Genomic DNA, 16,327 nt, shown 5'->3' on the forward strand with positions numbered 1-16,327 from the left:
AATCGGAACCCTCTTAATGAGTGTAATTAAATTTTGAGTGAAAATTTGTCCTCATTATAATTACCTCTTATGTAGGTCTTCTGAAATCATATTTGTTTCATTTTGACATCTCAGAGGTATTTAATTCTTTTTGATAGGACTATGAGCCTCAGTAAATCTTCCCTGCGTGTCTGCTTAAATTAGTGGTTAATATTCCTTAAATGTGGCCAGCGTGAGTGCTTCAATTTACTCGAGTGGGTCTGAGGCACTCATTGGTTGGCTTGGTGTTTTCTCCCCAACTCCTCCACTTCCACAGTCCTGGCATGTCTGTCTTTCTGCTGCCTTTGTAAAGTTTAAATGTGGGGTGGGGACCCTGGTGCCAGGAACTTCAGAAGCAGATCCCAGCAGAGAAGCCAGCCCGGCTCTGCTGTGTGGATTTCCTCTTGCCTGCGGAGGCCTTCAGCGCTTGAGTCTCTTCTGGGCCTGAAGGCCCTATAGGAGCCTGGGGTCAGCCTGCAGCTACCCCTGCTTCAGAGCAGCACATCCAGCATTTGGCTTTGGGAAGGACTACTCAAACTTTTCTTCACCCTTCATGCTCAGTTTAAGAAAAACCTTTTAAAATTTAAATTTTCATCCTTCTACCTTAATTTCTTAAGGCTACACTAGTTACTTAATGAAAAATGTTCATCATTTACTGTTCAGAATGAAGCCCAGTTATTTTTCTCATGTTCTAAATCTTTAAGGATTTACTGAAAGTACTGGAGATGAGACTCAGTTGTAATGTTTGCCTAGCATGTTCAAAGCCCTGGGTTCTATCCCTAGATGGGGCATGGGGGTGTTACTGTGACAATTAGAATGGTAATTCTTTTTTCTTTTTCTTTTCTTTTTCATTTAAAGAACCACCATTTTGTCAGCTGGTGATCCTATCAATAACAACAGTGAAACTCAGGAATGCCTTATCTCTTAATAGGGAATACAGGTTGGGGACTTCTTCCATAAATTACTAATACTAGTCACTCCCCACTGGCCTCTCTACTTGCTTCTACTGTCCTACAAAAGCAATAGTATTAGTTTTATATTCACTTTGCATTCAGATCATGAAGTGAGAGACAAAAAAAGTAATATTTTAGTTTGTTTTTTGGAGGGGTAGGGAGTAAAGCATTAAAAAGGAAAAACATTTACCTTTCTCTTGATCTTATAAATAAATTTTGCCTCTGCCTCTAGATTCTTAAACTCCTTCTGAGAACAAAGACTGCTGATTGTCTTTGAATCTGACATCATATCTGGGTGGGGATTTTTTAAATTTTGGAATGCTTCATAAGTTTGGAAGTCATCCTTGCACAGGAGCCATGCTAAGCTTTCATCTATTTTTCCAATTTTAGCGTATGTACTACTGAAGCAAGCACTGCCTTGGAACTTTTTTTTCTTTTTCTTTTTTTTTTTTGGGAGTACAACTTTTCATTTCTCTGGTTGTACACGATGTGGAGTCACACTATTTGTGTAATCATACATATACGTAGGGTAATGATGTTTGTCTCATTCCACCATCTTTCCTTCCCCCTTCCTTTTTCCCCTCCCCTCATTTCCCACTACCCAATCTAAAGTTTGCCTTGGAACTTTTTATGCATGTGTAAAAAAGGTGTAACTATGAGAGGTCTATATTGGAAGGTGGAGCTGGTGGTCAAGCTAGTCTAGTTTTGCTGACTGGCATAAATAAAAGTCAACTCAGAGCGGCCGTTGATAAGATGCTTAGGTATACACAAAGTAGACACAGTCGTGGTCAGCCCAGGCAGGGCTTTGGAGACTTGAAGAGGAAAGTAGGATACTACCCACATTACCATTTTTACTAGATCTAGGTTCTTGGGAAAGTTGTCCAATTCCCTTAGCCAGGACTTCCTCATTTCTGAAAAAGGAGTAATACCTGTAAAGTTGTGTCTAGTAAATGACGTGTCAGTTTAGTACTGTAAGCAGTCACAGTGGTGGCTAAGAACACTCCATTGTCTACTAAAGTTAGAGATAAGTGAACAAGCCATTGCTGTGAGCAGGTGATCGCTTGGCATTTGCTCTGGTGGGAAGTTTGTAGGCACAGGTGTGGGGAGATTGGACAGGTTAGTGCCTCACCCAGCAGGAACTTGATTGGAAGGCTTGTAGGAGGTGTTGGCACTTGAGCCAAGTCTTGAAGCCCAGTGAAGGAGGAACTGACAAAAAAAAAAAAGGGAGAAGGCCATTCCAGGTGTTAAGAAGTCTCTAAAAGGACCCCTGCCTGCTCACTTTGTTAAAGTTGCCACTAGAGGGGAAACCAGGACCTGCAGTGGGAAATGGGCTTTTTAGAAAAGGGGGGTTGGGGCTGGGGCTGGGGTTCAGTGGTAGAGCACTTGCCTAGCATGTGTGAGGCACTCGGCTCTAGTCTCAGCACCACATATAAATAAATGAATAAAAATTAAGGTTTATCATCAACTAAAAAATATTTTTAAAAAAGGTCTCTTTAAATTCTGATGAAGACTTGAAGTAAGAACTGGCATTTGGGGTGGAACATTTGCCTGTGGAGCTTGGTGTTGTGTTCTGTTGAAAGGAATTCAGTGGGAGCCAGGAATGGTTCCCACCCGGTCCCCCCTGTGCTGGGATCTGAGTACACTCCTTGGAGACCCACCCACTGGTTTGGCAATTGTTGCCAAATTCCACTTAGGGGGAAATAATCCCATTCCTTTCTGATTCTGAGTATTAAACAGTCTAGAATACCTCTGTGTACTTTGGGGAGTGGATAACATCTTTGGGTGTGTGATGTTGCAGTGATACAAGAAGTGCTTACCCTGTTTTAATGCTTTGAAGAATGGAAAGCCTAAGAAGTAAGGTGTGTGTTTTGCAGAGAAATACACTGCACTGATGCTGAACCTAATTGCAAAGGTTTATAATAGCAAAATAATCCAATTATATGTCTGCTGTTTCCTGCAAGTTGTTAAATTCTTTGACTGGGCTCAGTGGCCTTAATTCTAGAATCCGGCATCTTAGGAGTTTGCACTCTGTTCAGAAGGCATTGTGGTAAATGAGATACTCCTGAGGCACCCTGTTATGTCATTTACTCATCAACTTCCTCCCGAATCACTGACATTACAGGCTTACACCACCATGCCCAGCACAAATCTCTTCTTAAAAGAGCTGTCGTAGAAATAATTTTGAGTTGTTTACTTTCTTCTGTGGTTTAACATTCCGTGTTTAGGGATGATTGGATTAAGAGCTGGTGTCCTATGTCCTAGATCAGTGATTTTCCAAGCATGGTGTTCAGACAGCAGCAACAGCACTACCCAGAGAACTTGTTAGAAATGCAGATTCTCCTTGCCCTGACATAGAACTAGCCTTGATAGACAAACTTGGTTTTCCTAATGGGGAGGTGGGGTAGAAGTGGAACAATGACCATAGATAATTGTTCTACCTAATTACATCAAGATAAAAACCAGGCAGGATTTTTCCTACTTGGTAGTGTATTTCAGTCCTATTTAAACTAGCAATTGTACTGTTTGTGTTTGTGAAAAATACTAAATTGATTATTAATATAATAAAACAGCAATCCTTACAAGTTTTTAATGATCCAAGTAAATATTAGATATTTTATGTCTGTGATAATTTCCTTCCATTTCTTCCCCTTTAAATTACAGGGTAAGTAATAACTATGTCTCTTGGGTCTGTTGTTTAGGTTAAAAACGTGTCTGCAGGCACACAGGATATGCCTCCACCCCCTTCTGACTACGTGGAGAGAGTTGATAGTTCCATGGCGTATTCTTCCAATGGCAAAGTGAATGGCAAGCGGTCGTATCCAGAGTCTTCTTATAAGTCAACACCACCGTAAGTTGCATCTCTCCCTTAGTTTGATAGAATGAGTTTATAAGTGAGTATTTGCACATATTGATAATTAGTTGTTGTTTTGTGACACTCTCCTTCAAAAATATCCACCAGTATACATAAAAACTGGATGCTGATCTTTCTTTTGTATTGCAATGATCTTGTTTTGTTGGTAGAGACCTAATATGACTTGGAAGACTTGAATGGGGTCCTTCCCCAACTAAGTTGAAAATGTGTTTTTTTATTTGCTTATTTAATTCAAAACCTATATTGTGGTCTTTCACTCTAGAAATGTGGTTCTGTGTGCTCTTTCTACTATTTCTAATTGTGTAGTTTAGGTGAGGGTGGAAGGAAGTTAGTAGAGCCAAGTGTAGTTCTCTTTTTGCCAATAATTATTAGATCTCTTGAATAGAAGGGAATACTGAATGTTGATTAACGCTACCCATATACATGTTTATTGAACTAGAAAGTTTCATTTGAATTCAGATTTAGGTGTATTAATCTATTTTTCATTGCTGTAACAAAATACCTGAAGCAAGCTACCTTTATAAAGAAAAGAGGTTTAGCTGGGTGTGGTAGCACACTCCTGTAATCCCAGTGGCTCAGGAGACTGAGGCAGGAGGATTGTGAGTTCAAAGCCAGCTTCAGCACTTACTGAGGCACTAAGCAACTTAGCGAGGCCCTGTCTCTAAATAAAATACAAAATAGGGCTGGGGATGTGGCTCAGTGGCTGAGTGACCCTGAGTTCAATCTCTGGCACCTCCCTACCCTCTGAAAAAAAAAAAAAGAAAAAAAAAAAAAGAAAAGGGGTTTATTTAGCCCACAGTTCTGGAAGTTCAAGGGGATAGCACTGGCATCAGCTTAGCTCTTTGAGATCACCCTTGGTGTTCTAAAGACTTCCAGTAGACTTAACCTCATAAAGGTTTCACTACTATATGGTATCACCACACTAAGGACCAAGCCTACATTACATGAATCTTTGGAAGACATGCTCAAACCATATCCAAACCACAGCATCTGGCTTCTCATTTACCATGCTGGGTCCTTCCTGTTGCTGGGGCAAGGTTTAGCTATGCTCCCTAATAATGGTGGCAGCTCTGAAATATCACATATATCATGAACATTGTTCTAACAGTTGAGTATTGATGTTGATCATGTTATTGTTTGTTTTCCTTCACTGATACTGTGTGTCATCTGAAAGGAGGATTCTTGTACATCTGTTTTCAATTCAATAATTATCTTGAATACCTGTACAAATACTGAGCCAAGTGCTCCTGGATACAAAACAAAGGTAGAAGAAAGTGCCCAACTCCACCGAGAGGCCAAGATGAGAACGGCAAAGGCATGTGAAGGAGTGTGTATGGGAATAAGGATGAATTCAAACCTACAAAAGGGTCAGGTCAACCTCAGACCTGGTGACCCGGTGAGATTCAGAATGCCTGTCTGTGAGTGAAGAAGGTAGCTGGGAAGTACAGGGCAAGTTATCTCACCTGTATTGTATGTATTTTGACTTAATAGGACTTGTATCTAAAAGTAGGTTTGAAGGTTATTCCATAATTCTTAATTTGTATATACTTCTCTTGCTAAGCATTTCGTTTTTAGTTTTTGTGCTAAAAACAGGTATGTTACTGTGTAGTGTTTTAAAGGGTATAGGAAGAGGAGAGGTGGAAAACTTTCAAGGTCAAAGATTTATAATACTAATAACTAATATCATAAAATTATGGCCAAGAGGCTTGCTTTAAATGTTTTTTTTTTTTTTTTTTTCCATTTCATTTACCCTTTAGCTTCCTCCCTCTCTGGTCCCTACCCCTCAAGTAGACCCACTGCATTCAATAAGTTTTGTCTTCTACCCCAAAGCAAGAAGCTTGGAAGCTTAGAGTCTTGGCAGAGTGTCTGGGAACTTGTTAATCATTGACTCAGGGAGAAAGTCACATTTTCTCTGTACTAGGACTACCATTAACATAGCACACAAAACCTTGATACCTGAATATATTTACAAAGAAGAAATAAATACCACTTCCCCACCCCAACTACACACATATTCTCCAAAACTTCAGGGTTCTGTAAGAAATTAAGTGTGATTAGAAATCTCAGACTCTGGTAACAGTGAGAAGTCACCTAGAAAATGGTAAGTCTGGAAGGTAAAGCTCAAAATTATGGCTTCTGTGAGTTGGAAGCAGTAGGAAGGAAGGGAAAAAAGACTTGATATTTTCAATAGTTGGTTTGAATAGCCAAGGCTAATACTCAGAAAGTCTCAACCCCTTTCTTTGATCTTTTCATTTTTGTTCTTGCCCTTCTGCTACAGAGGAAGATTACTCTGTACTTCTATTGCTCACAGGTAGTTTATTTTGCCCAAACTTTGGGTGTTTTATTCTTGTGTTAGGCTTATTTTCATGCTTGTGGCAGGAAAAGTATATGCAATTCAATTTCTCATGCAATAAGAAATAATTGCATTAGAAAAATAATAAGTGCAGTGGTAACCCTTTCATTCATTCCATCTGGCTTCAAGATTAACATAGCAATTTTTAAAAGAATGTTTAATGAACTCTTCCATTCATTTCAATATAAAGCTTTTTAGTTTTTCAAAATTATATTTTAAAAAGAGAATTATTATATGGTAGTTTAAAATCAATATTACAAAGGACTTATCTCTGAGAGTCAGATAAGCTACATCCTCTTTCCTACACAGCATTTCATGGAACTGGAAGAACCTGTAGAAAAGAACCATCATCATTATTTTCCCAACAGCCTTTTGTAGAGCAAGTCCCTGGCACAGGGCAGGTAAACACCTCTTATAGATCAACCTGAAATTCCTGAAATGAAATATGAGATCCATTTTACTTAGAAGTCTTAAATCCCCCCTTCAACCCCCCTGTCGAACCTTTAAAACTGCTGGTGCGTATGGGGGATCCTGAGCGGGTGCCACGCCAAATGCCGCAAGCTAGGCATCTGCTCAGTGCTGAGCATGTGAACCCTTGGATGCCTGAGCCTGCATGCAGGTATTGCCAGGTGCTTGTCGTTGCTGCCCTTTGTGGTTACAATGTGTGGCCGAGCCGTAGTGTACTCAGTGGCCACTGAACGCTGACCTGTGTTTTTATTAGGGTGCCTGAAGTGGCTCAGGAGCTTCCCCTCACTTCACCAGTGGACGACTTCAGACAGCCTCGCTACAGCAGCAGTGGTAACTTAGAGACACCTTCAAAAAGGGCTCCCGCTAAGGGAAGAGCAGGAAAGCCCAAGAGGACGGAGCAAGACCACTACGAGACAGACTACACGACGGGCGGAGAGTCCTGTGATGAGCTGGAAGAGGACTGGATCAGGTAGAGTCCCTCTCCTCTTCCTGCAGCCACTTGCATGTCCTGATTATCAGTGTGGCCGCCCAGGTTGGGAGTTGTTGCTTCCGGTACTGGATGCAGTGGTGTGATTTTATTCGTTACCACCCAGGACTGGAGACGGTATTTTTTTGTGTTGTGTTGTATTTTTCCTTAGTGCCTTTTTGTAATCAAGATAGAAGCGGTGGCGATCTGCTTGACTATAACCGTGTCTTAAACACACTTTCGACTTTCCCACAAAATGGCTGGTGAATTCCTCCAGTGCTCTCTACCAATAATCACCCAAGAGAGGTTTTTCAAAATTTAAAAAAAAGTATAAAGGAATTCTGTTTTAATGATTATAAAATCCCCTCCCAGATCAAAGTGTGCTGTGGCTTTCCTTTGGCAATTCCCCTTAAATAATAAGCTTTCATGGTAAGACCAGAGTTTCTTTTAAAGTTTAATCCAAAGAACTTGGACAAACAGTTTTGTAAACAATTGTGGTAACAGTTTAGAGTTCTGGCCAGTGTGGTAGTTAAGTTCCCTTGTGTCACTGGTTGGTTCTAGTCCATCACCAGGTACACATGGACAGAGTGCAAAGCCTCTTCATGCCCCAGTTTTCTGAAGATTGGCACCTGTCAGAAACACTTGTGGTGTGCATGGTGTTTAATGAAAACACTGCTTCTCCAGGCTTTAGTAGGGGCAGGTGGGATGCGGTTAGCTTGAAATCCTCTACTCACAATGATTCTGACACCTCACCATCTCCTTCCCCCAAGAGTTTTTTGGCCTGCTTCAGCCCTCTATCTGTAAAATATTTGCCTAACTTGTATCACAGATGACTTAACTGAAAACTTTGAGAAATCCTAAATTTTTGTTTCCCTTTTGATCAAATCATTAATTTCCCCCCTTTGTAAAATGAAGATATTAAACTGTTAGATTTAGAATTTGAAATTCCATATTAGGATGGACAATTCAGAGTATTTTCTCAATGTGTTGTGAGTTGATAGCATCATCTTCATTTTCAAGGGGTCGCTGGTATATTCAGAGACAAGTGATGACAGAATTCATTTTCCTGATACATTAATGAAGTACCAGATTATTTGTCCAATGAGTATGTTTTTATTTTTTATTTATTTTTTGAGAAAAAGTAGACATTTTATTGCTTTGCTAGCAAAGGAGAAACACAGGGGCTCCTATCCCAGAGCTGTGGTTCTGCTCATCAGAGCAAACGGGGGACTTTTAAAGAGGCAATTCAAAGGCTACATTCTGAGTGTTCTCTGTCCAGAGGTATAATTCACTTATTAATTTGGGAGATAGTCATTTCTTAGAACTTCTGGTGCCTCCCCCAAGTCTGAATTACTTCGTTCTTGTGGTGGGGGTGTGCTCAAGGACAGATTTACTCTGCCTAGGTTGGGGAAGAAAGGTAATCCTTTTTCCCTGAGATGAGGCAAAGACTAGAGAGGAGAAGGAGGAGAGGAAGAGAAAGAATCACATCCATTTTAAAAATATGTCGCAGTAGCAGAGCAGCAAGGGCTATATTCAAAGCATAAAGTGGACCACAGTTATACTTCCCCACTGTCAGTTTCTACATTCCATTTCTATGGAAAAATGGGCGATGGCATCTCCAAGCTGCTTCCTTGTGAGTGAGGGTGAAGTTAGGGAAAGTGACGCGAAGTCCTTGTTCTCTGTCAGGTGGGACATGAACAGTTAAGGGTATTTGGCATCAGGGCAGCCCAGAGGTCCATGGTGGCAGTTGGGAGGGGACTAGACAAGGCACACATAGGGGCAGGGATCATGCAGATGGCAAAAGGTGTCATGACTTTACTGCGTTCTCAAAGTAAATCAAGATGAAGCAACCAATCTTTTAACTCTCCAGCAGTGGCTCTCAACAAGCTCACCAACCACCTAGCTTCCTCACATGGAAGTGGGTTGCTTGGAGTGCCAGACCTAGAAAGAAAACTGGAGTAGGGGCTGCTCTCAAGTCCCATCTGGGTCCCCAATTTGTTATCGAAAACTTAGTCCTTGTCCCTAATGCCAATCCAATAATGAGGGCACAGTTTTGAGGAAAAGGAAAAAAAGTTTTATTGCTTTACCAGCAAGGGAGAAACACAGGGGATTCCTGTCCCAGAGGCTGTGATTCTCGAGCACATGTTTTTATGTGTGCACTTTGTTTTTTTTTCTTTTCTTTTTTTTGGTTGGGGGTAGGGGTTGCTGATTGAACCCAGAACCTTTCCCATACCAAGCATGAACTCTACCATTAAGTACACCTCCAACCCCTATGTGTATATTTTTGTTATCTACTTTTATAATAAAAGGACAAAATAGCTATTTCCACTCGCAAAAAACAAGACCAGCCTGAAGTCTGTAGGTGGTAGCCTGATGCCTGTAGGTGGTAGCAGGAAACAGCCACTCCCAGTCAGCCACTGTGCTGCTGCAGTGACCAAAACAGACTTTGTGTTCCAGAATTTATTTTAAGACAATAAACACAAATATTCTATTATCATGTGATTTCTGGGTTAAAAACAACTGTGTTCCTATGACTTGTACCTTAAATTTCACAAGTGATTTTCTACTTTATTTTTAAAACTTATGAGAGAAAAACCAAAAGCAGTAATATTAAAAGTCTCATCATTCTTAAAGAAAGATACTGTATCCCATCTCCCTCTCTGCATTAAAAAAAAAAAAAAAAAAAAAAAGTGAAAACAAGGGATGGTCATTCTCCATACCCCACCAGCTTTATTGTCTTTGAAGAACACTGGATTTTATGTCTGTAAGTATAAATATGTAGTCATTTTCTCTCTTGATTTTTAGGGAATATCCACCCATCACTTCAGATCAACAAAGACAACTCTACAAGAGAAATTTTGACAGTGGCCTGCAGGAATACAAGAGCTTACAAGCAGAACTTGATGAGGTCAATAAAGAACTCTCTCGTCTAGATAAAGAATTGGATGACTATAGAGAAGAAAGTGAAGAGTATATGGTAAATTCAAACCTGATATTTATGTATTGCATAGAATTTGATTTCTAATCTATGGATATTCAGCATCCTTTATACTAAGGTTGATTAAAAATTTTTTTGCTAGTTACCATCAAAACACAATATCAGGGGCTGGGAATATAGCTCAGTTGATAGAATACTTGTTTTCCATGCACAAGGCCCTGGATTCAATCCCCAGCACCGAAAAAAACCAACCAAACAAAAAACAATATCATAGTTGAAATGAGTTTTGGATGAAAGTCTTTCCAAATTGTTGACAGTACTAATAATTACAAAACAATATTCTATGTACTTCTACCCCTTTCTATTTAAAAGAAAATAGATTATTTTTTCCTACTTGTAAACACAATGTATTCTTTATATAAAAAAAACTCAATACAGAGCTATGCATGGTGGCACATGCCTGTGATCACACTTACTCAGGAGACTGAGGCAAAAGGATTGCAAATTCAAGGTCACCTGGGCAAGTTAGTGAGACCCCACCTTGAAATAAAAAAATGACTGAAGTATAGTTCAGTGGTAGAATAGTTATGTGAAGTTCTGAGTTTTATCCTCACAAACAAAAACCCCAAAACTCAATACAGAAATGTATACAGAAAAATATATCATCTTAAATCCTCCCTCCAGAAAATTCTTGTCATCAAAATACTAGTTGTTAGCACTTTCTCTTTATGAGGGAGTGCATGTAGACACAAACAATCTCCAGGGAAGAATCATCTTTTATCGTTCATCCTTTTTCACTCGAGAGTAAAATGATTAATTAACTGTTTTTCCCTTGATAACCTGGCTAAGGTATTGGTCCATATAAAGTTAATTTTTCTTTTTCTCTTTTTTCCTTCTTTCCTTCCTTCACCCTTCCCTTCTTCTTGCTTTCCTTCTTTCCCTCCCTCACTCCCAGAGAATTGAACTTAGGAGCAGTCTACCACTAAGCTATCCCCCCAGACATTTTTATTTTTAATTTTGAGATAGGATCTCTCTGTGTTGCCTAGGCTGTCCTTGAACTTGGAATCCTTCTGCCTCAGCTTCCCTAGGAGCTAGTCTTACAGGGGCATGCCACCACACTCAGCTTATTTTTTTCTTTTTAAGCTGTCTATACTGCATTTTGTATAGATACTGAAATTTATAAAGATACATCACCCTTTAAAGAAAGATTAGTCTGTCTTTCATACTTTGAGTTATAATGTAATAGTACTTTATTTTGTAGCTAAAATTTTTTAGTTTTAACCACTGGGAACTCTTTCAGTTACTTTCTATGACTCTTGGATGTTCTTCATCCTTGTGGCCTCTCCCCTCTCCTCCTCTTATACTAGGGATAGAACCCTAATCAAGCACACCCATCAAGGACTACACCACTGAGCTATATCTGCAGCCCCATCTTGTTCTTTTTAAGAAATATATTCTAGCATTGCTTATTTTTCACTTTCGCTCAGCAATAGTTTGTGATGACTCTGGAAACTAAAGAAGGAGGATCTCAAGTTCAAGGCCAGTCTTAGCAACTTAGCAAGACTCTGTCTCAAAATAAAAAAAAAGGAAAAGGGAACTGGGGTGTGGCTTAGTGGTAGAGTGCCCCTGGATTTAGTTCCTGGTACCAGAAAAAGAAAAAAAAAAAAAAAAAAAAAAAAAAAAGTTTGTGGTTATTGTTTCATGTCAGTAATAAAGATTACTTTTTTTCCTTTTATATTTTTTATTAGTGCATTATAATTATACATAATATTTGGGTTCATTTTGACATAGTTATACAAGCATGGACTATAATTTGCTCTAATTTGTCTCCAGTAATTCCCCTTTCCCTTCCCTCCTCCCTCTCCCTCTTCTCCTTTATCCTACTGGCCAGTCTTCTACTTTTTTAATAGATTTTGGTTTGTAATTAGTGCTTTATAGATATACATAAAGGTGAAATTCACTGTAGTATGTTTGTATATGTACATAGAATAGTTTCGTCAATTTCATTTTCCCCAGTTCCTCCCTTTTCCCATCCCATCTCTCTCTCTCAATCCCCTATCTCTATTCCACTGATCTCTTCTATATTCATGGAATTCCACCCCCACATTTTTTCACCCTGTTTTGCTCTAACTTCCACATATGAGAGAAGACATTTGACCCTGGATTTTCTGGGTATGGTTTTTAGATAATTTCTCCAGTCCCATCTGTTTACTAGCAAACACCATAATTTCATTCTTCTTTATAGCTGAGAAACTCCATTGTGAATATATATACTGTATTTTCTTTATCCATTCATCTGTTGCTGGGCACCTAGGTTGGTTCCATAACTTGGCTTTTGTGAATTGTGCTGCAAGAAACATTGAAGTGGCTTTATCACTATAGTATGCTGATTTTTAGATCTTCTGGATAAGTACCAAGGAATGGGATAGCTGGATCTTATGGTGATTCCATTTCCAGTTTTTTGAGGACTCTCCATTCTGATTTCCAGAATGGTGTAATTGGCAGTCCTGCCAGCAATGCATGAGTGTACCTTTCTCCTCACGTCCTGGCCAGCATTTATTATTATTTGTATTATTTTTTTGGTTGGGGGGGTACCAGGAAATGAACTCAGGGGCCACTCAACCACTGAGCCACATCCCCAGTCCTATTTTGTATTTTATTTAGAGACAGGGTCTCCCTGAGTTGTTTAGCACCTTGCTTTTGCTGAGGCTGGCTTTGAACTCTCGATCATCCTGCTTCCACCTTCTTCCCTCCCGAGGTGCCTACCGAGATGCCAGTTACAGGCATCTATTATTTGTATTATTGATAATTGCCATTCTGATTGAAGATAAAGTCAATGTAGTTTTTTTGTTTGTTTGTTTGGTACCAGGAATTGAACCCAGAGGCATTTAACTACTGAGCCACATCCTCATTCCGTTTTATTTTAAATTTTAAGACAGGATCTCACTTAAGTTGTTGAGGCTGGCTTTGAACTTGAGATAATCCTGTCTCAGCCTCCTGAGCCACTGGGATTATAGGTGTGCACCACCTCGCCCAGCTCAGTTTTGATTTGCATTTCCCTAATTTCTGGAGAAGTTGAACTTTTTTCGAATATTTGTAGGTCATTTGTATTTCTTCTTTTGAGAAGTGTCTGTGTAGTTCTTTTGCCCATTTTTTGATTGGATCTTTTTGCATGTGTGTTAAGTGTTTTGCGTCCTTTATATATTCTGGATATTGATTCCCTGAGGATCAGGTGACAAAGTTCTCCCATTCTGTAGGCTCTCTCTTCGTACTCTATTTTCCTTTGCTGTGCAGAAGCTTTTTAATTTGATGCTGTCCTATTTATTCTTGGTTTTATTTCTTATGTCTTAAGAGTCTTGTTAAGGAAGTTGATGTCTGTGCCAATATGGTGGAGTGTTGAGCCTACATTTTCTTCTAACACTTGCAGAGTTTCTTTTCTAATTCCTAGGTCTTTGATCCACTTCAAGATGGCTTTTGTGCAGGGTGAGAGATAGAGATCAAGTTTCATTCTTCTACGTATGGATATCCAGTTTTCCCAGCACATTTATTTAAAAGCTGTCTTTTCTCCAGTCTATGTTTTTGGTGCCTTTTGTTAATTATCAGATGACTGTATCTATGTGGATTTATCTCTGTGTTTCTATTCTATTCCATTTATTTTCATTTATGTTTTGGTGGCAATGCTATGCTGTTGCCTCCAGCATTGCTCTTCTTGCTTAGGATTGCTTTGGCTGTTCTGGGTCTTCCAAATGAATTTTAAAACTGGTTTTTCTAGTTCTTTTGTTTGTTTTGTTTTTAAAATATGGAACGCTTTACAATTTGTGTGTCATCCTTAGGGGGACAGGCTAATCTCTGTCTCATTCCAATTTTGGTATATGTGCTACCGAAGCATGCACTGTTTTTTCTAGTTCTGTGAAGAATGTCATTAGTATTTTGATGGGGATTGCACTGAATCTGTTTAACACTTTTGGTAGTATGTCCATTTTGACAATATTAATTCTGCCTTTCAATGAACATGGGAGGTACCTTCAAAAATCTTCTTCAATTTCTTTCTTTAGTGTTCCGTAGTTTTCATTGTAGAGGTATTCGACCTCCTTGGTTAAATTTATTCTCAAGTGTGTGTGTATTTGTTTGTTTTTTGAAATTATTGTGAATGGTTTTCCTAGGCTCATAAAGATCTCTTAAATGTTTTACTTGTAAAAATAGCTGCAAAATTTTCAATTTTATGATTGTGCCATAATTTACTTAAGAGTAATCCACAGCAGCCACCATGGTGGCGCCTGCCTGTAATTCCAGTGGCTTGTGAAGCTAAGGCAGGAGGATCACAAGTTCAAAACCAGCCTCAGCAACTTAGTGAGACCTTGTCTCAAAAAAAAAAAAAAAAAAAAAGGGAGTGAGGATGGGATGTGGCTCAGAGGTTGAGCACCACTGGGTTCAATCTTGGTACAAAAAAAAAAAAAGATGTAATTCTCTGCAGATAGACATTCACTATGTCACTGTACCAGTAAGACACAGGCGATCTTTTCCAGTTTTGCATTCTTGTCTTCTCTCTAGCTAAAACAAATGCCAGAATATAGAATGGGTGAACAAAGGGTATGTGCATTTTAACTTTTGTTGCAAAACTGTCTTCCAGAATTATACCAACTGCATTACACCAGTAACACACTAGAGGGCTCAGTTGACCCACATCTCACTAGTGCCTGAAAAATTAACTGCCTTGTGTTTTAGGTATTATTAATTAAATACTTTCTCATCACTTTATATGTTTATTAGAACTTCATATTCATTTTATTAAATATTCTTTGCAGTTTTTCAATTAAGGTGATCTTTTCAGTTTTGAAGTATTTGCTTTTATAGCTTGATTTGTCTGTTTTCTATATGGTTTATTTGTTGTTATATGGTTTCTATATGGTATCGTGATAAACCTTTCTTTAATTAACATTTATTGGTCACATCATATCTTTATTGATGTGAGGGTGCTGAGGTTAGAAAGTCAAAACCTGTGTCTCTTTCCTCATCAAAGAACTTGTATACTAAGAGAAAAACTGATATCTAAACAACTCATTGTAATAGCTGTTATTTACATTATGTGTAGAAAGCACCATTTAAGTGCTCAGAGAAGGAATAAAGTCAACGAAAGGCCTAGAGACTTTAGAGGAAGCATCACTCAACTGTCCCCATTACAAATTTTCTGACCAGGCTGTGTTGCACACTTGTAATCTTAGTGACTTGGGAGACTGAGGGAGGAAGAATGCAATTTCAAGGTCAACCTCAGCAACTTAGCAAGGCCCTGTCTCAAAAAAAAAGAAAAAGGAAAAGAAATGAGGATGTATTGGTGCCCTGGGTTCAATCCCTAATATCCTGCCCTGCAAAAAAGAATTTTCTAGATAGAGCTGGGTCCAGTGGCATATGTCTTTAATTCTAGTAACTCAGGAGGCTGAAGCAGGAGGAGCACAAGTTAGCAAGAAATTGTCTCAAAATAAAATTTAAAAAGGGCTTGAGATGTAGATTAGTGTAAAGTGTTCCTATATATTGGAAAAACAAAATAAAATGGATAGAAGGGAGTGGTGTGCAGTGCAGTGGAGGATTTTATAGCCTTAAAGAAAACATCATGGTAGAAATACTGAGGTATTAGTCTGCCAAATTTTTTTTTAAAAAAGAGTTTATATTGGTGGACAAAACTGGTAAACTGGGAGGCTAGATAAGTAGAGAAGTTGACGAGAAGCTCAGACCAGTTTCATAGTGGGATGTAACCAGATCAGATCTGCATTTTACAGAAGACTTTTCTGGTATCAGTGTTGCATGTAGCCTGGCATGGGGAAAAGATGAGAAGCTTCAGAACAAATTATTACCTGCCTGTATGAATGGAATGTGAGTGAAAATAATATTAGATATGTCTCTTCAGCCAGGCATAGTGGTGCACATCTGTAATCCAAGCTGCTTGGGAGGCTGAGGCAGGAGGATCACAAACTTGAGGCCAGCCTTATTGATACCCTGTCTTCAATTTTAAAACTAGGGCTAGGGTGTAGCTCAGTGGTAGAGCAACCCTGGGTTCTATCCCCAGTACTGCCCCCTACCAAATGTCTTCACTAGCCACCTTCCTACTGACCATACTTTGGTAAATTTTTAAGAGCCCCAAGACTTCACTAATTCCCTATATTTTTATCATAAACTGCCCTTTTTAACTCCAAAGTGTAGCATCAGAATGTTATTCTTCAAAGAGAAATACCCCACTAAACACATTGCCTTGTGTTTCTCATTA

The 16,327-nt window shown here is 39.1% G+C and overlaps 1 protein-coding gene, 1 non-coding gene and 1 pseudogene across 4 annotated transcripts in view; 1 reads left to right on the forward strand and 2 right to left on the reverse strand.

Moving 5' to 3' along the window:
* Ocln (occludin) overlaps positions 1-16,327 on the forward strand; it is a 51,869-nt gene that overhangs the window by 33,403 nt on the left and 2,139 nt on the right. For all 3 annotated transcript variants that reach the window (XM_047556753.1, XM_047556755.1, XM_047556754.1), the window contains exons 5-7: positions 3,671-3,819; positions 6,918-7,133; positions 9,936-10,107. In XM_047556753.1, coding sequence (XP_047412709.1) covers positions 3,671-3,819; positions 6,918-7,133; positions 9,936-10,107 — 537 coding nt within the window. The remainder of the gene's footprint in view (positions 1-3,670; positions 3,820-6,917; positions 7,134-9,935; positions 10,108-16,327) is intronic.
* On the reverse strand, positions 1,279-1,385 carry LOC124987702 (U6 spliceosomal RNA). Its single transcript, XR_007109230.1, has one exon. It is a non-coding gene; the product is annotated as a U6 spliceosomal RNA (small nuclear RNA).
* On the reverse strand, positions 13,862-13,961 carry LOC124987720 (uncharacterized; annotated as a pseudogene).

The sequence above is a fragment of the Sciurus carolinensis genome, chromosome 6, assembly GCF_902686445.1.
Source record: "Sciurus carolinensis chromosome 6, mSciCar1.2, whole genome shotgun sequence".
Taxonomy (NCBI): domain Eukaryota; kingdom Metazoa; phylum Chordata; class Mammalia; order Rodentia; family Sciuridae; genus Sciurus; species Sciurus carolinensis.